We start from the raw sequence: 24,372 nt of genomic DNA on the forward strand, positions 1-24,372 counted from the left end.
GATTCTGTTTCCCTCTTCAAAACTAATAAGAATTTATCCCCTGCTCTCACGCAAGACTAGTTGATTTACTTGTTTAACACTTAATGAGGGTTAGCTTTGCGCTTATACGAGACAAAATGGCTCCCTTATCATGATACGTTTGGGTGATCCAATAACTTGGGAAATCCTAAGTGTAATGGGTTTAATTCCTGATCTGACGTGTCCTTGAAAGTTAGCGCCAATATAAAGTTTCTTGGGTTATTCACATGGAATCACTTTATTGGTTGATATCATAAAAATGTGAGTGTAGACCATCTCACAGAAATCTGATTTATAACCCTATGCCTAAATTGATTGTTAGGGTTAGGGCTATAAAAATATGTAGATTTTTTTTTGTCCAAAAATAAAGCATAAACTAAAAATAAGTAAACAGGATACACTCCTGGAAAATACTTTTGATATGCTGTTTCCGTCTGAAAAACAATAAGTAGAGATAGTCGAACAGCTCTAATATATTATGCAGTGGTTTATTTGACTCAGGACAGACATGAATGTTTCAGCCCTTTGATGACATGGCCAAGGGAGTGACCTTTTGTCACTGTATATAGGTGGGTTGCTGGTTCAAATGTTACAAGCATGCTGATGAAGGCCTAGGGGCCGAAACATTCGTGTCTTGTCCTGTGTTGAATAAATCACGGCATAATATATGAGCTGTATTTTTCTATGCTTACAATTCTAAAATTCTCAATGTCAGATATTGCACTTGCAAGCAAAAGCATTTTCAAACTCCTTTGCAACTGTACTGAAAAATTTTAACTGCCTGAATGAAATCCATCATTGCTTTGAAAGCACAAGATATACAAAGTGGAAATCAAGGTTCCTTATTCCCAGTTGTCCCACTGATGCCATTGGTTGTGTGGGTTCTGATGCCTGCCAAAACATGTGGTGTTGAGGAGTCTGTAGTGGGGGTAGGATGTAGTTTTGAGTTACTTTAGCATTGGAAGAACAATGCGTTCTCCCAGTTCTACATAACAGAGGCCAGAACATTTTTTTAGGACTCTAATGTAAAATTACATCACTGATGCTCTTGCAGGAAGGTCCTTCAGACAGAGTCATCCTGAAGTTTTTCATTGCCTCTGTGCTGGATATCAGATTTCATTGCTACCTGGAGACATACTTTATTGAGGAGATACAGCATAGACAATACAGTAAAAGGGCAGATGTGTAAGAATGTGCTAATCTTTGACATTTCATTGTATATCTTCGGTGTACCATGAAAGGAGACCTCATGGCTAGTCCTCACTCTTTACTCCCATAGACCACCATTCTTCCTTAGCCCTCCTCATGCATGTCTCATACTTGCAGCCGATTCCTGCCTCTCCTTCTCCTCTTCCCATTCTTTCTCCTCTTTTCTTTCTCCCAGATTTCCCCATTGACTGGATCAAACATTTTGCCAACTGCCAGACAAACAAATCGGATTTGACAATAGGTGGGGTAGTGAAAACACATCAGCCTGTTGCGTCTGCTGGTGCTGGAATCTGTTCTTTCCCCCTCACCTGAAAAGCTTAGGTTTTACAGCATCTATTGTTCTCAAACTAGATCCACCACAAAGGGTAATTCACTTAAGACTGGTTTACATGGAGGTAACTGTATCCTTATTCTGTGTACATATTTGACTTGATATTAAAAATATATCTATTTTTCCTGCTGCTTTCAAGTTTATAGATAGAATCACCATGAGTCTTTGGACTGTTGACACTACAGAGCCCTTCTGCCCAACTGCTCGATCGTGTAGCTCACTACATGCACTACATGCCTTTGTCTCTCTCTACTGAAATGACTCAGTGACTAAAAAGGCCGTAATAATAACCTAATCAAAGTATGCAAGACGTTTTGTACCGCTTAACAAAACAGCTATCCTTTTAAAGGGTTAATGAAAACTTTAAAATAAGTTTATAACAGTTATAACACAGATAAAAAGCGCAATAGCGACTGGTTGATCTGTAGAATATACATGAAGTAATTTCACATGTTAATATAGGCCAAATTATCATGTCTAATTAACAAGACATCCTGTTGATTAAATGGTGGCGATTTATTAACAAATATCTATGAAAGTGACAGGCAGTTATAATGGTGACCACAATGGAGAAGAAAAAATAAATGTAGTAACCAAGAAGATCTTAGATATATAAATATAGATGAAGGTCTCTGTGGTTTCTCTCTCTCTCCCCAATAAATTTACACACAGACACACACAGGTACATGCATTTTTTGACATATATGAACATAATTGATTATATTGTTAACAAAGTGCACAGTGACCACATAGATGCACAATTACAGGTGTTCATTAGATCTGATAACAAAAGGCATAGAAATTTGAATAGCCTTTTTTTATACAAAGAATGATAAAGGTCTCTCAGTCTGCAAATGCTAACAGCACCAAGTAACCCTGGGCAAATCAAAGTCAAATCAATGTCATCTTTTTAATATAGCTATCCATTGATCAATGTATAGTGTTTCTTATTGCAACCTCGTTCATGAGTGTTTATTCATATACTATTATAAATTTACTTTCATATTCTTAACTGCAAACATTAACTAAGGTCTATATAAAATTGCCATAAATGACGTAATAACTCCCACAGACCTCTTGGGTCCCCCGCACACTCATAATTGCAAATATGGAGTAAACATCACTGTAACTCCACCAGTCGGGCTATATAAAGACGCAACACCTTCAAGAAATCCATCGGCCATTACACCACGGCAACGTGACTGCTTCGGGGTGAATAGGTCGACAAAAGGAAAGCATAAAATATTGATAAGTGGATGGATGGATAGTTCTAAGGGAGTTCAAACAAATGAGTGGTGTCACGATACTGAGGACATCCACAGGACGAGGTGGAACATATAGATTACATGTCTATTTCACGAGACAGGCATATCGGTCAGGATGTGCTGAAAAGGCACATACATCGTTGCTAACTTGTGAAGACTGACCATTACCGTGCTTCGAACAGGCAAAAAGCCAGCTAAAGGCTAAAGCCTCATGGCTCAGTGACACGCAACCAATTTTATAACAACTTTTAGAGCTGACAGCACCCATTTGAGGACGTTATCAGGCTACTGTAAGAAAAGCACCGTCATTTTCAATAAGTGCTACTGAAGACTGGACATTATCGAGAACCGCCACTAATGTGTTCGAGGGATCCCTTAAATCATTTTAAGTCAGCTGTCGTTTCCACTCACTCTTATTGATTCAGCGCAGCGCCACTCAAAAATCCAAAACAACAACAACCAAAAAAAGTTTTCTCATAGTCGGGGGTGGGGGGCATCATTTTGCCGCATCAATAGAGTTATTTGAGATTCGCGTCTCTCAAGAGCCCAACTACAGCACTCGACAAGAGGCCATGGGCTGTGACATCGCCTTTCTCAGAGTCCCCTAATGGGAACAGCATCTCAGTATCTCAGTAACCCCTTTCATGAACTTTTGACCATAAATGAAGCTCCACTGATTTTTCCCAGTCCAAAGTAAACCTTCTAGAACTTTATTATGAACGCTCGGTATGCAAAAGTGGAGACGTATGTTTAAAACACACGCGCACAGCCCTTTCATTCCATGGACGTTCGTCTGATCATCGCGGACTCTATCGACAACGGTCGCGAGATTGTTTTTCCTCCGCATGTGCTCCTGGTGGTGGCTGCATGCAGCTGACACTTACCCGATAGGTCACATCACTGAGAGCCTTTTTTGTGAGCGTGACCTTTTCGCGGTATAATCGCTTGCAGAGCACGTACAGATACTCAGACATTTCGACTACCTTTGCAAAACGTTGGGTGGTTGGGTGTTACCTAAATGAGAGAGAGAAGTCCCCTCACCAACCTTTCTCAGCTGAAAATCGTTTATGCAGCAAATATGTCTGTCCTAAAGTTGGGAGCGAGTGGAGTTGATAAATCGACCGTTGGCGATTACTGAATTGAAAAGAGGAATTTACGAATAGATCTCTGTGCCAAGTCTCGAGTAGATGCAGGCTAAACCATATTCTGTGGTGAAATTTACTGATTTTCCTTACTCTCTCTCTCTCTCTCTCTCTCTCTCTCTCTCTCTCTCTCTCTCTCTCTCTCTCTCTCTCTCTCTCTCTCTCTCTCTCTCTCTCTCTCTGGGAAAGTCCTGTCCCTCTATCACTCTGGTTATCTTATCCTCATTTAACCAGTTAGATTCATAAAACAAACTTGATCCTAATTCTAAATCTCAGATATAGATCTAAATGAGAGCCTTCACTTTTATTAAATTTTTTTAAAAAGAGCCTTATTTTTTAAAAATCAGTGATGTATAAAACCTAATCTATAACTAAGGTCTATATAAAATTGCCATAAATGACGTGATAATGCATGTGTCTGTCTCCCAGCTGTAAATGGGGCAGAGTCAGAATATTATCATGTAGTTTTTAGTTTGGATTTCTTCCAAATTGCTGTGAATCATGACACTAAGATATTTTTTAAATGGTCATGACACTAGTACATGACAGTTCTATACATGTGTTTGCTTTTTTAGGAATCCTCTTCAATAAGCACAATTATATTTATTTTACAATCTTTAACTGAATTCAAACGCAGTGCTTCCAGAGAAGCTTATTGGCTCAAGGGTGGTGTTCAAATTCAGACTGCATGTAAAATGTTTGGTGAAGTTGTGGACATACCAGGTGCAAGCAGTGCAGAGATAACAGGCTTTCATAGAAAGGCCTGCATCATTGGGTTTTAGTGTGGGGAAATGAATGGGCCTAGTAACTTCAAATGCTTAGAATACTAGTACAGACATCTGGCCTTCAAAGCTTTGTTTGTGTCAGCATATGCTCTACTTCCAGTCTAGTACTCACAAATTAGCTTCACTTTGAAGGGCCAAGGGAAAGGATTACAATTTAATTGCACCATTTGCACCAAATATTAGATTCCTCATACTGTATTGGTACATTTATCATATTGCATTTATGTATGAATGATTCTATAAATATTTGATATATTCATACTTTATTTAATAATTGTTCAATTAAATGAGTGTGACATTTTGGAGCGAGTGAGAGATAAAGAGGATTTTAATGGAAAAAAACACAAAGGCAAACACAGGAGCGAGCAGAGGGCAAAAATACAACAGGAACAAGGAACTAAAGCTAAAGAGTGAACAAAAGCAACCAAGAGACTGAATAGTCTTGGATAGTGAATAGTGTTGTGATTGGTGGAGGGATTGGTGATTGATGGGCTGGCGGTGTCTGATGGGCTGGAGGACAGTGAATGGGCCTGTGTGGGTGATAGTCCGTGTGTGAGTGTTTGGCTGGGTTTGTCATGTGACAATGAAGTAGCTATCTTGTTTAATTTGGGAACTGAAACTAAATCATTGGTCCCCTCAGAATGAAAACAAACAAACAAAAACATAAAATAAACTATTATTATTTGTTAACTTTATTATTTATCATTACTTATGATTAGCAGTATGTGGACTTAACTCATTGTAGGCTCAATTTAAGCAAGTACCAAATGTCCATGTGACCAATCAGTAGTAATAAATATATATTTAAAAATCACCATTCATGACCTGTGCTTGTAACCTGTGTTTGATCAAACTCCTACTCCTGGAATCTATTTAGTCCCTCATTTTGAATTTATTTATATATTTATTTAATTTTCCTCTCCAGTCATGGATAGGAACCAAAAGTAGAAGATCACCAGAAGACTATAGCACTGCCCATGAGCTCTGTGAGCCAAGAAAGGAGGCATCAGTTAAACCAACAGGTCAAGTGGTAAGGAATAACCGACTGAGTAATAATACATGCGCAAACACAAATGCATGCAAGCACGCATACATGCGCAAACACAAATGCATGCAAGCACGCATACATGCGCAAACACAAATGCAAGCACACACCCACACCCCCCCACACCCACACCCACACCCACATACACACACACACACACACACACACACACACACACACACACACACACACACACACACACACACACACACACACACACACACACACACACACACACACACACAGAGCTTTCTAGCTTGTTATCATCTAGCCTAGGAAACTCCCTGCTGTGTGCATTTCTGTCTTTGATTGCTGGCACTGAAGTTACTCTATTTGTCCCCAGCTGTGAGTGAGCACTCTGAGTAGTGCATGTCTCTTATAACTTATCATCAATAATTTTTCTTTCCACCTCAGATTGGAAAAACACTGAAATGATGACTAATGGGACCATGATAACTGAGAAAAATCACTGTTAAATATAAAATCCATGCCATTTGTCAAAATCAATAAATAAATAAACAAACAAACAGCTGATTTAAGCTATTCCAGGTTTGGGTGTTCTTTTTATTTTATTGACAGTTAATTCTGTTGTACTTCTCTTAAAAATGCAGGCTTTGACTTAAGATTTTTTTTTTTTTCCCTGGGATCATCACTAAGCATGCTCCGATGAGCTAACATTGACATAAATAATGAGCTCTCTACATATTGTAAACATTATTTTGTAGCTTGCTTGGTAAAGCAGGTAGGGCTAACCACTAGGGTTTGATTTCCAAGGGATTAGCATGCTGTCATATTAATAAAATATGCAAGTTGCTCTGGATAAAACTGCCAAACACTGTAATCTAAATTTTACTCTTGTTCCAAAGTGTCATTTTTGTATTTGTTCCTTTTACATAAGCAAAGCACAGTGGAGTTCTGAAGCCTTGGACGAGTCAGAAACCTTTTCATTTATTATGACTTACAAATTCTTCCTCTGTTGCTGAAAAAAGACTGGCACAGAGTGTGACCAGCATAACTTCTAAAACAGATGAAGCAAACGGCAGGATGAGAGAACGTGTGATTGGATAATGTTAGGGTGCAGGCTACAGTGGCTGGATGAACGGAGACAAACAAACAAATAAATTCATGGTCATGGTTGGTCAGCTGGCACCTCAGTACCAAAATGACTTACCACAAGAGGGAGCACAGTGTTCTCGACACATAACCACATTTCAGCATCAACTTTACAAATAGCCATGTTTAATTAATTATGTTGTACATTCAGCAATTGGCTCAATATATAAAAATAAATAAACAAAGTACTGCACTGTCAAATAGCATTTTAATAGTGAATGCAGTGCAGTAAGAGCATTTAAGTGGAATGACAAAATAATTTAATACCATTTCTGAGATGTAATGTCTAAACATTAAACAATAGCACAAATGCACTCACAGACAGCTTTGTATATAGATGAGAAAAGTATGTACATATCACATTTCCTCTACGTACAGTGTATACCTTAGTGTTTAACTTTGTATAAGTGGCTTATACATGGTTTTCTTACACTTGAGTCATAATGTGCTCATAAATACAGTACCTAAAGCAAAGCACCTTTTGTTATGCTTTACCCTGTATACGCTGATCAAGCTGATCTGACATTTCCAAAGTAGCCTCAAGGCTTATTTTACTTAACCATGATAGCAAATGATTCTTATAAATACTAATATCTATCAATAGACGTACAATCATATTTTGCATGAGCAAGTTGGTATGCTGCAATGCTTGGACACACACACACAAACACACACACACACACACACACACACACACACACACACACACACACACACACACACACACACACACACACACACACACACACAGAGAGAGAGAGAGAGAGAGAGAGAGAGAGAGAGAGAGAGAGAGAGAGGAAAGGAAACTTCGGTAATGTTAAATAGAAGAACACTGGCCTCTGCTCTTGGGATATATAAAAGTCAGTGCAGTGTCAGTAGCAGTAATCAACACAGAATCATTATATAACAATACATTTGAAGGACCAGTGTGCTTTCCTGTAGTACTCCAACAATACTCTAATACATTCAGTTCCTTTAGTAATGCTGTAAACACTATGGTTATTACAAACAAAAATATCAGCTGGAACGATACCAGGAGATTTCTCTTCTGGCTTAGCATGTTTGCCCTTTTGGACAGTTTGCTCAAGAAACTCTGTAAACATGGGACACGAACCCATATGAAAACAGTCCTCCCCTGAAGGTGCAGCCATTGAGAGGCATGGAAGTAAAGGCCACTGGGCTGGTAAATGCAAAACACAGCATGATATGGCGTTCCTACCTTCTGCCTGCCTTAGTGAGTGCTTTTTACCACAAATGTCTCTAACCCAACCACAGGTTTCTATCTTGATACCTATCTGTAGAAGACCATGGTAGAGTATACACTCCATGTGCTTTTCAGCCATACACATGCATTTTCTATAATAAGCTTGTTCATTGCTAGAGAGAAGCAAAACTGTAACCTTAAAATGATTACCCAATGGCAACACTAATAGGATAAAAGCTGAAATATGATGCCTTGGGAGGTCTGAATACTTCTGGACTCTCTTTGCTTTAATTTTTTTTTTTTCCTTTTCGTAAGAGTGCGGCTGGTTATAGCACAGGCAGCAATGTACACCTGTTGCCTTTCGTCAGAGGGTTGAATTTCTTCCCCCTGAGACGGGTGGATCACAGAGATACAGAAGTCCCTGGCTTAAAGACAGCTTGAGCTTTTAAATGGAATGTATAAAGTCCATCTTGCACAAACCCCCCCACCCACCCCACCTCCGGTACGTTCTGGGCCCCCTCTGCATCAAACATCTCAAAGTAAGAGTGCAGATCAGTTTCCCTTGTTAATATGAAGACAATACAGTTAACATAACAACACAGTTTATGCACTTACATAGTAATATGTTCATTGCAAAATAAATTACCTAGATCTGCATTCTTATGCAGTGTGTACAGTGTATACACTGTTTTTTGTTTTTTGTTTTTGGAACTGTAATGCAATTAATAATTGAAGAAAAATATTATAGTGAAGACGTATCATAGTGTCATGAGGTAGCCAGAAGTAGAGGTATCCAGACACCTCCATTTTATAACCACATTCTGAATTTCAAGTTTTGCTCTACCTTGTATCTGAACTTTACTGTAATGTAGACAAATCCAATTCCTCACTCAGAAGTGCTGGTAACTAACTAAGCACTACAGTGTTTCAGTGTCTTTGTAATATCCTTTATAAGTACAAGAAGTGTCTGAGCACAGGCTATCATGAACTAACTACCTTGTGTTGCTAGTTGTTCACTTACCAGATGTTTCTGAAGCCATTTAAATGTATTGGAAGGGAAATGGAAGTAAAGAATTAGAGAAAATCCAATTTATGTGTTCAGAAATGGCTAAGTGATGGATGTCAGAGTATTATTACAATTCCCATTTGTATTGGAGGTGCTGGCAGCCAAAGAGCAAGCGCCCAGTTCCACTGTTCCGCAGTCGGCATGAGGCGGCTGCATTGGTCCGGTGGTCCGCATATTTATTTGCCAACTGTGTCCACCATAAATATATCCCTTATTGTTCCTTGTAGAAGGGAACCATGAGCGTCTCAAACAGAGGATCTCTTGGAAGGCACACCTGAACTCGGGACTCCTGCAGTAGATCAGAGGATTGAAGGCCGAGTTGGCGTAGCCAATCCAGTTCAAAACCCTGAAAGGCAACTTGATGTCATCCATTTTCCAGATGGCTGCTGCCACATTGAGCACGAAGAAGGGCAGCCAGCAGAGCGTAAAGGTGCCCATGATGATGCCCAGGGTCTTCAGGGCCTTGTGGTCCTTCAGGCAAAACCTGTTCTTCCAGTTCCTCACCTCATTGCCATCTTGGTGGCTGAAGCTCTGTGTACGTAGACGGCCCACAACACGGTCGATCTTCTGCAGCTGCCGCTGTGCCTCCTGGTAGACACGGGCATAGACAAACACCATTATCACTAGGGGGATGTAGAAGGAGATGATGGAGGAGGTCACTGCATACGGTGCATTGGTGTTGAAGTCGCAACAGCTTTCATTGGCAAGGCAACTCTGTGCCTCTGGCTCATCTGATACCCACCACTCCATATGGATGGGCAGGAAGGAGATAAGGGCAGCCACGGCCCACACGGCCAGCACCACCCAGCATGCTTTGCACTTGGTGAGCATTGACTGGTAGCGCAGGGGCCACGTGATAGCTAAGTAGCGGTCCAGTGCTATCACACACAGCGTCTCAATGCTGGCCGTCACACACAACACGTCCGTGGCCGTCCAGAACTCACAGAAGAAGTTGCCGAAGTGCCATGTGTTCAGCAGGATGTAGCTGGCACCAAAAGGGACCACAAGGAGCCCCATGACCAGGTCAGCACAGGCCAGAGAGCTGATGAAGCAGTTGGTGACGGTCTGCAAGCGCTGGAAGCGTGCAATGGCAGTGATGACCAGCACATTTCCAAAGACAATACCTAGGACCAGAAGTCCCATCAGGAAGCCCAGGAGCACCATCTCTGCGTCACTGTACCCTGAACCATCCTGAGGGATCGCAAAGGAAGTGCTAAGCCCCAGGGATGCATTAGTGAGTGCAGAGGTACTGTTCACACTCGATATGTTCTCTCTCTCCATGATCTGCAACATGAGAAATAACCAGTGCAAGGAAGATCAGTATGGAACGAGGTACATTATGTCATGCACCTCGTTTTGTAATGTTGTGTCATTAGCCAACACCAAGACAACACCACTGCAAGAGTAAAATCAAGTATAAAAAATAACAATTCTGACAAATCCTTCATGTACTAATTTTTCTTAGCATAACCATACACACATAGAAATGAACAAATGCATTCACCTAAAGGAGATTTCTTCACAATTCGTCAATCAAAAGCATTTTTTTCCCTGGAACCCATAAGAAACTCCAAATATAATCCTTTTGATGTCCCAATAATTATTTCTTTGAGTGAATATTTTTTTCTTGTTTTTCTTGCCTCTCACGTCATGTGCGTAAGACCTTGCTCACTGGCTGCGCTGTCCCTTGTCCCCTTTCAGCGTTCTCTTTATTTCTTCTTTCTTCTTTTTCTTTCTCTTGTTCCTTCTCTCTGTTTTTCTCTCTGAGAGCATGCAACACTTGAGCACTTGAGCTCTCCAGGACTGAATGTGCCTCTGACTGTCAGCTTGAGCCTTATAGCAGCCACTGACATCACACCCTGCCAGCAGCCAACCAGAAACTGAATTTCATCTTTCACTCTAGATAACTGTATTTATGAAGAGTAGCACTTTCCTGTGAGACTTAAACATGGGTAGTTACTTTAGTAACTAATATAAAAAACAAATACTACATATATTTCTATAAAATGTTGGGAACACCTTTTAAAATGTTTTTAGTTAACAACTGAGCATACCTCTATTTTAATTATTTTAATAATATTATAATATATTATAATAATTCCATTAATCTGCAAAAATCTTAAATTTGGTCACAATTTGGTTATTTTATTCTTGGTGTAATGGAATAGGCTAACTATCCTGCATTGTCTTCAGAGTATTTCCTTTCAGAACTTGTCTATTTCCATTAATGCATACTTTTGCACTTCTGCAAAGTCCGTGTATCATATGTTTATAAAAGTCAACCAATTAGACAACCAGCTACTGCCAGCAGGAGATAAACAAATGCCTGTACGCTGCCTCTGTAATATGCAACCGCCATGCATCTTAATAGATGCCATAATCTGCACCAAACATAAACACTACAATATATTTCTGGTTCTTGTCAATATTTATTCTATTTAAATATATAATATAAAAAGAATTCACTTGTTAACTTATGAAACCAATATACTTTTAGGATTATCATCTTATCCTTTTAAATAAAAATTAAATGATAAAGTACTAAATGAAATATAATTTGTTTTTTGTTTTTTTTAAATGTTCACCTTTCAATTAAAATTTGCATTATAAAAATTGCCAGCACAATGTGGCACTGTACAATAAATACAAGGTTTTCTCATGCTTGTCAGTAACGAATCTTTACCATCACTAATCTTTACCATTGCAGCAAGAATGACTTGCTACCTGCATGTCCTTCTGGTTCTGTTTCCACTGTCTTCTGCTCTGGCATTGTCCTGTCTGGTTGAGTGGCATATTCCTTCTGTCTCATTCTGGAGGTAATCCAGTGAGTCCTTGGAGTCGCACAGGTCTATGCTCCATCATCCTCGCATCTTCACTGCATTCTCTCACCACTCCCATGAAGAGTCAATACTTTACCATCATTAGCCTTGTCTGACTTCCGCAGTGTACTAATTAAGATCCCATACTGCCCCTTCCCCACTGCACTTTCTTTCCGTATTGTAAACAGCAACAGCAAATATTAAATTTGTATACAAACAGAAGAGCTCACATTGAATTTGAATAGGATGAATGATTTAAATCAGTGCTGGTTTATTTATGCATGCAAGCAGACACTTAGTCAGATGGTTTTATAAGGACAGTGAGTAATTGGACTGTACTTACAATGTGCATGACAAGTTATATAAATGAACCAAAATATAATGTAATGGTTTGTTTATTCATATGTGTATTTTCTTTTATAATGCACCTGGAGACAAACAGCCTCGTCAATGAACTCAACCCCCACCCCCACCCTGGCTGCTTTTCCATTCCTAGGGAAATGGATAAGCAGAGAAGTGCGCAAGCTTGTCCCTTCCTTCAGTCTCGTCTTTTAAATATCCCCGTAGAACCCAGCAGAAGGCTGTATAAGAGATGAATGGTAAAATTAATGCTGTAAAAAAATTCGCTTTGTTTGCTGTTTTCTGTGATTAGTTTCCCAATACATTGTATGAAAATCGCCTTAATTTTAACATCATTTAACATCAAAATGGCCCTTGGAAACCTGACTCCATTAGATTGTCACTTTATGAGTGGTAAATGGACAATCAGAGGTTAACTGTGCTAAACCAAGCTGACCTCTAACACGAACTACACGCCTTTAGAAAGGAATCGGGCTGAACCATACCAGTGCTCACGTTGAAGAACATAGCATTCCGAACCCACTTAATTCATTTCTTATTTGGACTCGGCAGACAGCACATGGTGAAAGCGAGTGAGGGAGTAATGAAAAAGGACTTCGGTCAATTAAAGATAAAAGCGCAAAGCGCGACAGTCAATCAAGACGATAAACCCAGAGCACTTACAAATGAGCCAAAGATGAACAAGTTGCCTTTTAGGTGCTCACTTCAGAACATTTTTTCTTCTTCATCTTTGATGAGGTTTTTTTTTTTTTTTTTTTTTTTTTTGTGTGTGTGTTTTATGCATGGTAATGGAGGCATGTCAGTTCGGAAAAAGGGCACTCATTTGTGCAAACAGGACTTGGGTAAAATTATTAGGATAACTCTGAAAACGTTTAATCTGTGCATAATTCCACATTTTACTGTGAATCACATTTGACTGAGATGAAAATTAATGTATTTTATATGTGGGTTGTGTCAGATTTAACAAAAGTACTGCATTTATTATTGTTGTTGTTGACAACAACAATCATCATTGTCAACAACAACGACTGTGTCAACAACAACGACTTTATGAATAGTAAATTCATAAAGAAAACAGCAATGCAATCTTATTGACATTTTTAAAGTGTGTTGATGTTTGACGTTTGTTCCACAACATGTAATAGAGATTTGCTGGAAAGGTTAACACGGATTAGCACAGGATTGCTAATTCCAGGCCAAGATATGGCTGTTCCATCTACATTAATTAAGTGTTTAATCATTTAGAGATACTTTGAATTCACCTTATAGTTCCAGACTGAAACTCAAACTCACATTATTGAGCTAATGTTTGGTCCAGAAAAGCTTTGTTTTTATAATTCAAAGACACTGAGACAAATGATTAGCTGTCCTCTGAAGACCAAACATATTGAATAGACACCTGATCTTACACGCATAGACTGAGTTTGCCATGACGCAAAGGAAGATATGTGTGTATAAGAGAGCTATAAATTTAGCATAGTTTTCAACATGGTTGGGTGAGAGTTTTATGAGGTAGGAAGGAAAAGGCTGTTAAAATGTCATTTCCGTTCGTACAGTGCTACCTCCACATGAGGAGCTTCAGCTTTGAGCTAGCTTTGGCTCATTAGAATTCGACTGAGGAGAGAATGTGAAGATGAAGGATGATGGTGTGAATGAGTGTAAAGTTGTTAATGTCTTAGTTCCCCTATTTAGTCTCTGACAAAGTTTATACTCATTCCTGACCATATTTTTCATAAAAAATGTATTGTCATTAACTTTCCTCTGCAATCAGTCATTTAACAGCTCTCCAAGAGGTGGTAATGCATAATTTAAAAAAAAACATTGCAAGCTAGAAAACAATTATTATAAAGCAGTAAAGTTTGTCTAAATAATCACTTTTTTATTTTAATCTTTGTCATTGTTTTAATCTGAAAACATGCATATAGTCTGTCAACACCTCATCTGGATAGTCCCAGCTGTTATGAGTGCCCTGATGGTGTCTGAATTAGTACAATTTCCCTGTGGAATTGAATGGTGGGAGTCTGATTTGTCATGCTAAAGAAAGGGGCAGCAAATGTGGCTTCATTATGTTTCTTTGGTTATTGGATTTTGCCAGAAGAAAATGGCTGTTTTGTGTTTCAAAACAGGGTCTTATTTACACAAATGTTTGGACTGATTCCATATTAGTGGTTGTAGTGATGCTATTTATACCTAGGTGGTGGTGATTCAATCCTCTCTAACACTCAGTGACACAGTCTTCATAATGAATTCATAACAGGTTAAATCCTCCTGATTTATCTAACAGAACAATCCATAACTCATCAGGGTTAACAATGTGTCTTGGGAGCTTGAGAAACCTTTTAATGGGAGCTTTAATGTAATCCAGCTCGTCCTTGCAAAGGTTGTGTTTAACACCAGTTTAACAAATCCATCATGAGCATCCCTTCCATTCTTGCTATTGCAGTTACTGAGGATTCTGCAGGTCGAACTTTGTCTGAGAGAATTATCGTATAGATAAGTGCTACCTTTTCAGTCAGGGGGATTTCCTTGCAGGAGACTGGCTCCTTCAGGACAGAAAACTTACCATCAATCACATCCTCCTGTCACTACCTAATTAAGAATTAATGCACGGAGCCATATGTGGTGTTTACTTGGACGTCCTGACAGAATGAACAGCATACATTTTTAAAAATGACTTTTGCGCCAACAGGCGGAATTTTCTCACGAGTGTCCTTTGATCACGAGGGACAAAAAAAAATAAAAAAGAACTGGACTTCTTATCTACAACCTTTTGCTTTACAATATTGTCAATTTATTTTGAAATCTTGCACACTGAATAGAAATCATGGCTACCACAATCACCAACAGAGAATTTTATTGTTAATATTTTAGCAACATCAGCAAATCATGTCCAGTTTATTTGTAATTTAAATAAACATACAGGACATTCATGCACTGAAATGCTTGTGGTGAGGTACTCATTTTGTACTCCTCTGCAGCAGTGTTGATATTGATTCATGTAGCTAATGAAGGGATGACAAAAATATACTAAATATACACAAAGTAATAAACAATGTGACTTCGGAAGGGTCTTCAGAAGGATCTTCCTGCTGTTGGAATATATTAGACAAGGGTAATCTGTAAATAAACTATACACTGTATATTAATAGTGACTATTTGGAAATGTTCAAGTACTGGTGTCCAGCAATATATTAATAGTAATAGTGATTAAGTACCACAGTGAACTGATACTGGGAAGGACTAGCTGCTTCACATCTGATAGCCAGAGGGTTTTTCTGGCCTGTATGATCTGGAACCTCCTGCCAGAAGGCAGCGTGGTGAGCAGGCCATGTGCTGGGTGGCTACTGTCTTTGATTTACCTTAAGCAGCGGGACTGACAGATATCCTGTGTGTTGCCTATGATATAATCTGCATTCCTTACTACTCTCTGGAGGGCCTTGTGGTCACTTGTGGTGTAGCTGCCATACCAGACAGTGACACAGACTGTGAGGATGCAGTCTATTGTGCGTCTATTAAAGCTGGTGAGGATGTCACAGGCAGGCCAAACTTCCTGAGCCTTTGTAGGAAGAGGCACTGGCAGTCTGATCTCACCACTGTGCTGGTGTGGAGGGATCAGGTGAGGTCATCAGTGAGGTGTACAGGAACTTAACACTACTGACTCTTTTTACTTTGGCTTCATTGATGTATAGGGGAGAGTGACCACCCACATGCTGCTTCCTTAGTCCACGAGCATCTCCTTCATTTTACTTACATTGAGATGGAGGTTGTTGTCATAACACCACTTTGACCTTGTCTCTGTAGGATGACTCATTTTGGGATAAGTTTAGCGGGCATGATTGTGTTGAATGCTGAGCTGGAGTCTCACATATGTATTTTTCCTGTCCAAGTGAGTCTGTACGGTTAGTGCAATGACGTTGTCTGGAGATCTGTTTGGGTCATAGTGTCTGGAAGTGCGGACAGATGTGAGTTTTGACTAGCTGTTCGAAACACTTCATGGCATGTGACAGGTGTTTTCTTGGGAACTGGGACAATGGTTCTCTTAAAGCATGGGAGAGGTTAAAGATGTCAGTGAAAACCTTGAGGTTTGAGGTTGCCTCAAACCAAGCAAAATGAGCATTTAGCTCCTTTGCAAGTGAGGAGGTCAAGCCCCCTATCATAGTACCAACTTCCTTGGTTGTCAGTGATCATGCAAAGTCCGTTCCACATATGTCTGGGATCAGAGTCAAAGTAGTTGGCCTTCACTCTGTGTCTGTATTCCCTTTTGACTTGTCTGATGGTCCTTTGAAGGTCATACCTGGCCTTCCTGTAGGTTGTCATGTCTCCAGAGTTGTAGGCAGTGGCTCTGGCTCTTAGATTGGCCCAAACCTTTAGCATTAATCCAGGGTTTCTGATTGGGCTAGGATCTGACCTTGATTTTAGGGACAATGTCACCAGTGCATTAGTGTGCACTGGAACAGGAAAAAACAACAAACAAACAACAACAACAACAACAAAAACCCAACCAAACAAACAAAAATTCTTCCCACTGTAACAGATCTTGTTATCCACACAGCAGTGTGTTTAGGCTAACCTCCACTCAATATTAGACCAGACAACTGAAAACCTAATCTAGAAAATGTCAGCAAGTCAGCGTCTGTGGCAAGATAATTATATTGCTCTGTATTATACTATGAAACATGTTTTAGTGTTACAGTTTAGTCCTTTTTTCTATCATTAAAAGGTTCTTATGTTTTACACATACACTATTTTACAAAGGGCCACACCAAATGTATTATAAGCTATATCACATGACTTTTTACAAATGCACACAATGTACTCCATAGCTACTCACCAACTAAAATCTCTGCTTTAAGTTTAAAGCCCAGGTGTGTTCATTTCTGACTCTGACTGCAGATAAAGTGCAATGAGGGCAGGCCGTCGCGACGAGTGTTCAGGGGCCGAGGACCGAGGGCCGGATGCTGTGGGAAAGAAGGTTCAGGGCTGAAGCCGGGTTTCACTCGATCACATCTGTCTTCCTCTACTCTGCAGGGGTCAGAAGCCACACGGGAATGTCCGGTTGCTGCAGCTAAGGGAAGAGCAGAGCAGGACCTACGCCCTGTATCACTTGCTGTCCAAAACTGCCCTCAGAATGGAATATTCCTTGTGCCTGCCCTGACGGACTCAGCTAAGGACAGTTTGGTTACTCTGTCATTGCCCAAAACTGTGATCCTCATCCAAAATAGAGTTGGATGAACTTCATGTGACCATAACTTACATGGAGTTCATCCAACAACGTCCTACAAGTTTGTACTTGCATTCAAGTTTTCTATATCAACTTAATTGAAAAATAGGTATGCACTTATGCCGTTAGTTATCTGTGTGAAAGTCATGCAGCCTGTGTTGGCCAAATAAATCTGTTTCCACAGCATACCATAGCTTTAATTAATTCCTCTGCTATTACCTAAGTTAGTGATTGTCCAGGCTCATTATTATTCACTATTTTCCATACCAACATTCATCCCTAAGGCACCAGCCAAGCCTAGGACCTTGACTCACAGCCAGATTCCACAGCTTGCACTCATTTTACCAACCTAATTATCAAGCAATATCATCCCAGCTTTCCTTTACAACGAGGAACACACGATTTATCATAAGCAAGCCTGGTATCAGTGAAGTGCAAGGTAGCAACAGGGCATAAAACAGAGCAGGTCAGTCAGAGCCGTTCCTCCTCTAGCAAAGAGTGAACATGCCAAATGTCATTTTATGGGGTACGTAGTGGAACACAGAATTACATGTCCCCTGCTAAAGCATTGTGACATTTCGTTTCCAGAAAAATCTGGAGATGGTTTCTTAAAGACACGCATGAGAAACAGGTGCTTTTTAATGGTGGGAAAATGGTGGGTCTCTCTCCCTTAGTATCAATTTGGCACCAATGCATCATTTAGAGTAATACATGGCAAGGAAAGGAAAATAATTTACTGCCGGTGTCTAACAACTTTGTTGATGTGGGGCGGGGGGCTTAGGTACCTCATTAATTACTGGCTGCAGTGAGGTGAAGTCGGTGGAAGCTTGCTCATTACAGGAAGCAGTAGCTCAGCACATTACAAGTTTCCTGACCCTGATCTGAATCTATAGGAAGCTATGGGGATTATATGGTGCAATTTAAGGGTAATTGGGTATGATTATTGTTGTATAGTAGCATGAATTAATGCAGAAGATGCTACTTTGCATATGTAAATGCATATGTTTTATTTACATTTATATTTCAGCATTTCGCAAATGCTCTTATCCAGTGTGACTTAAATATTTATGGGTATTCCTGGCCAGATGTGTTGTATACTTTTGGAATAACAGCATCTTTGGTGTTTAGTCCACCTTGTTAAGCTGAGCATAATTGTCCGGACAATTTATTCAAAGGAAAAGGCAATAGGATTTGGTATTTGTGGCATATTGCCAAGTAGCTATATGCATATATACATATAAACTCACAAAATAAAAACACTAAATAAAACCTTAAACAACATCCCCAAGGCTTTTTCAGTGTACAGAAACAAAGAAAAGATTGATATTTCTGTAAAAGAAACACAAGCAGTTTATAAGCTGCAAATAATTAAGATTAGAGCCATAACACATAATTAACATTTTTTGAAAAGATTGTGTTACAAAAAACAACAGCCAAGTTGGCTTAGAACAATCATTCAAACCTGAGGATAGAAAAATACCATAGCTGTGAAGTAAATGCTTTAAAAAAGCAACCTAACTGCAGAACAAGCTTGTCACAGCACAGCAGAAGGATATAGTGGGGAAACTATGGTATCATTGGGTCAGGGGCTGTTAGCAATATAGTGAACAGTCCAGGTTCAAAAAGCTAGAGGAATTAAATAATGAAACAAACCTGGAATACACAGCTAGAAAGTGAACAGAACACGCAAGCAAACAAGGTAACCAAGAACATGGAAACATCAAACATAGCACATTGACCAGTAACAAGACAAGGAAAACACAAGGCTTAAATACACAGACTAACAAGAGCTAATGAGACACAGGTGAAACCAATAAGAGGCAGAGAAAATGAAACACATGGCTAAACCAGCAACAACTGAAACAAAGGAACACGACAGGTTGCTTAGGGAACCACGGCACCAGACGAGGGGAACTGTAACTACACATTATACACATCGTTTATTTTTGCTACTTATTGTTGTTGTTTTTTTTTTGTTTTTTTTTTTACCAGAGATGCACCATTAATATCTTTGCTGCTTTTAAAGCTATCAATTAAGAAAATCACCAAAGGTAAATTACAGGCAACAACTGCAATCTTCAATGGGCTATAAATGCACTCTGAACAATCCTCATACCCATACTAGCACAATAACACATAAAAGAAGAAGATTTCTGCACACTCCTATACCCCCACCCCCCATCTCCCATGGTCTTTTTATCTTCCAGTATCTGCTGTTGTGATAATCATAATCACTGATTAGGAAAAGTCTCATCCTTTTTCCCAACAAACTAGCTGATAACTGTAAGTGATTTACCGTATAAGATTTGTAGGCAATAAAAACATGCTAGACAGTGAGTCAACCTTTGGTCAGCAAATAACTTGCCATTTCACTGCTGCTGGTTTGGTCTTTCAGCTCATCAACTCATTGCTTCACACGAATACTTTGATGTTTTTGTCAAATGCTTGTTCTTTTCTGGCCTTTTTAAAAATTCAGACAGTCTAATTTGTCTTTCTTGTTAAGTCTAAAACATGAATAATTGCATCTAACCAGATTTTTTTTATTTCCAATTTGAGACATCTGGAAAGTCTGAAAGTGCAGGCTTACATATATTGCACCTTTTCATCTTCATTCATTCAAAATGTGGGTGCAGTTAAAAGCTCTCGGTGCATGTCATCAGTTTCAGCTATTTCATGGCTCAGTATTGAATAGGCTTCTGTGTGTTTTTTCAGTTTTTACATTGTTCGCATTCATACAGACATCTCAGGAAATGAGGTGTGCTGATAGCTTGCAAAAACCCACCAATTCAGAAGGTAAAGAAGAGAAACATGTTTCATTCCAGTATTTCTACTATGCTAACTAATGTAGCCTGTACTCCTGTGAATAATATGTCATGAAAACATTTGTGATATGGTTATCCAACACTTGGCTAATAGCAATGTCATTGTCCTTATATTCACTGCTAGGACATCTGTATTTACACAATTCTGGCATAATTAGGCATCCAATTATGGACTGGTTGCATTTAACAATCTACTGATCTCTGCTGTCAGCTAAGCAGGCCAATCACATTCCTCTGCTGCTTAATGTCTGTCCTAAAACTGAGCTGTTGGATAAGCCCAGTGCTTACAGCTTGGATTATAATAGTCATAGTAGTTACTACACAGATATCTTTATTGTAATGATGACCACAAAAAAAGGGCTATGCAATTGCAATAAAAATACATCAATGCACTTTGTTTTCAGTACACTTTACAGTAGAATTCTGTGAGCAGGAGAGCATTGTGGGTATTTTTTTCAGACTACCCACAGGGCAGTCACATTTTGTATTTACCATATTTGAGTCAGTGGCACATAAAAATAAACAGCTGTCAGCTGGCAAGGAACGTGCAAAAAGGAAATGAGCAAATGCCAGTATCCAACGGAAGGGTTTAGTAAAAACGAAAACGAACATAACCGTGCACAAACAGGAACTACAGAAAGCCAATGTAACCTCAATGACCAACATCAGTCAGTCATGCTAACAGAAATGGTTTATTAAGAGGCAGCATAACAACATGACAACATACTAGTGGCAGGGCGAATGAGACTCAGCATATTTGTGGGACATGGCACAAAACCAAAATATCCAACACATACAACAGAAAAGAACAAAAAACAAGTTTATGCGGACACTGCCACATGCCAAACGAAGGTGGAAAGGCACCATCACACCAACTTGCTGATTCTGAAGAGTAATCACAATTATGCCGTTAATAACAGTATTAAGTAAGTAGTTAGGCATGAGCAGTACAACACATATGGATTATTTTCACCACGTTAACTATTGGCTTTGCTGGGTTTGTTAGAGATGTCTTAGGTTACCATTGTAACTGTCTGTCTTTTAATATGATATGTATAATACTTTGTTGATAGTGATGAGGATTACTGTTATTATTATTATTATTATTATTATTATTATTAATAATAATCTACCTAATCGCGTGTTCTGTTTTGCTCAGTGTTGAAAAAAAAAATTGCTGCTCAGGAATTGCAAACATGAGCCACAATTATTTAGCCAATTATCAGCAGGTTTATTTTTTTAGCTGTTTTATGAAATATCTGCCAGTCATTGGGGAGGGGGTGGCGGGAATGCTGAAATATGCATACACAATGGTTGCAAGGGGCTTTACGTTATTGTTAGCTGTGGCTATAACTAGCAGAGTGCAAAGTAGAGTCACATTTTGGTATTGCACATAGCTTATTAACCTGCAGTTTAGCAGTTCTCTAGAAATCAAGACCTGTTCTCTTTTCCACTCCAACTCTATGCTTCTTTATAAGATTTACAAAAACATCTCAGATATCATATTTTTGACACTTGAGTAAAAAATACTGAAGTGGATGGTGGTCTTGCCTAGCTGTCTTGTTTATTGAAAATAATATTTGCACACAGAGTTTCATGTATGCACTGTCAGAGATTCAGAGTGTTTAAAACATTCTGTATATTTTATGTAGCTTTAGACCAATAAAATATGTTCCAACAGTATCAACAAAATACAGACATTTGCAGATTATAGTAACTATTGCAAAATATTTCTACTTTCCCCACTTCTGGATTTATTCACATAATTATTAAAAATTTATTTTAAATTCAGAATTATTATGAATTTCTAAATCAAACATGCATTCATTCCCCCACACAGCAAAAATGCAATGACACTGTTTTAGGACTAGTTTTTTTATTCTTTATTCTTGTTTTATTCATTCAAAATAAATGTTTTCTTGAACAGTGCTCTATGTGCTCTCTCCCTCTTTGTCTCATGCTCATTCCTTTAAACAATCATAATCCAAACAGCCATGCTTCAAAGCAGACACAGTATATACAGAACTGCTAAAAAATGGTTTCACGTCCACTGTTTTTGTAAGTGCTGTGGTTACGGAAGTGTAAGGGCCTTGCCCGAGTCAATACAGAGACGCCAAAGAACAGAAGACCAAATGTGCAAAAGCTGGACGTTGGCAAGAATAATTCCTCATGTAGTGACATGGTCGCAGTTCCTCTTCAGTGAGTGATCAGCGCACTGACTGTGGCCATGTTGTGGAGGAGATGTCAGTAGTCGTGCCCCAGAATTATTTAAGCTTGGAGCTGTGTGAAAAATGATGAGCTGAAAGTAGGCTCTCTGGACATTTGTGTGCTTGGTAATCTGTTTGTACTGCGGTCTTCCACTCTCTCTTTTGAAAGAACATTCATCCAGCGGTCTGTATCCGTAACAGAGGTGTTAAAAATAGAGCACACTATTGGGACATTCTTAAATTGCCGTGTACTCTGGTAGAGCTGCATGTGGCGAGCCTAAGAAAGAATAGAATTTCTTTGATACAGTTCCCCTGTGTGAACCTGCTAATTTCTGCCACGAGCATGTGCGTGGGCATGTGCGTGATGGCGTGGGCATGCATGCCATTTCTCTGCCAGAGGGGTTTTAAATGCCAGAAATTGAACATTGCCTGGTGTAGATGGCTAGGCAGGAGTTGATCTCCTAATGCCTCTTGACACCTGTTGGCAGTACATTTTATACAAGCTTGAATTGTCTAATGTGTCTCTCCTGCACACTGGGTGGATTTTAGACATATAGGAGGCCAACCCATAACCATGATAATGCAGTATATCCATTTGATACGTTCTGAATAACTCTTGGAAAAAATTTATTGTCCATGTAGTAGATGCATGATCACCCTCAGGAAGCCATTAGGGCCTTGAGCATTGTGTCTCGTGTTGTCTCGTGATCTTGTCCTGACCTTACGAAGTCAGAGTCGTAAATGAAAAGTCTTACAAACAAGTCACCAGTGATGATAAATATAACACCCAGGCTTTATTCTGTGTTTCATGTTTCAGGATAATAAGTTCATCGACAGTTTACATACTTTGGAGTTATACATTTTCATGTGTTTGGATAAGTGCAAGAGAGAGTGAGACAGAGAAATATGTATTCATATATGGACACTGAGATCAGGTTATTAATATTACAGTGAATCCACCTCTACCAACAGTAACATCCATTCAACCACAGTACTTTGCAAAAGTCTTAGGCCACCATTAGATTTGTTGTTTTAACAATGGTATAATGACCATATAAAATTATTTTTCAGTATCTTTATTAGAATATGACCAGAAAATACAGGAAATTTGTATGTCGTATTAAAAAAACTGGAAAAAAAAATCTGAAAAACACTATAAGCTATGTTGGCAAGTATTTAGTATGACCTCCGATTTTACCTAAGCAATAGCAGGGACCTGCCTCTCTTAAACCTAAATGAAATGGAACCTGAATGGGATGTTCAAGAAGATTACTTCAGAAAACCTGAGGACAATCTCCTCAAAAGAGTTCAATGTGTGCTTAGTGCTAAGGGAGGTCACGTTAAATACTAACTATTGCCTGTAGAATCCATTTTGTTCTTTTTAAATTTTGGGTAATTATTTCCTGCATTTTCTGCTTGTATCTTAACAAAGAGATGGATAAATAATTATATATGATCATTATACCATTGCTAAAACAACAAAACTAATAGTGACCTTTACTATGCAAAAGACTTTTGCATAGTACTGTGTGTTAAATTCTAATTAATATTCTAGACACAGTAAAACAATCCACCCCCCCACCCCCCAGAAAAACAACTAATTTGAAAATGAATGCAATGCTTTGTATGAAGAATATAGATACACTATTATTACAGTAGTACTATTATTAATAGTCACAGCACTATTAAACCAGTTCTTTAGGATGCACATTGTGATTGTGATTCGCATGGTGCAAATGATAGTGATAGTGATCATTGCTGTATG

The 24,372-nt window shown here is 39.0% G+C and overlaps 1 protein-coding gene across 1 annotated transcript; it reads right to left on the reverse strand.

Annotated features, from left to right (window-relative positions):
• Positions 1-7,017: 7,017 nt before the first annotated feature.
• adrb2b (adrenoceptor beta 2, surface b) lies at positions 7,018-10,980 on the reverse strand. Its single transcript, XM_027000174.3, has 2 exons — positions 10,683-10,980; positions 7,018-10,462 (listed from the first exon to the last, which is right to left on the reverse strand). The coding sequence occupies exon 2, from the start codon at positions 10,457-10,459 to the stop codon at positions 9,221-9,223; it is 1,239 nt and encodes a 412-aa protein (XP_026855975.2). The 5' UTR covers positions 10,460-10,462; positions 10,683-10,980; the 3' UTR covers positions 7,018-9,220.
• Positions 10,981-24,372: the final 13,392 nt, after the last annotated feature.

The sequence above is a fragment of the Electrophorus electricus genome, chromosome 8 (assembly GCF_041902795.1).
Source record: "Electrophorus electricus isolate QZ-2024a chromosome 8, ASM4190279v1, whole genome shotgun sequence".
Lineage (NCBI taxonomy): Eukaryota > Metazoa > Chordata > Actinopteri > Gymnotiformes > Gymnotidae > Electrophorus > Electrophorus electricus.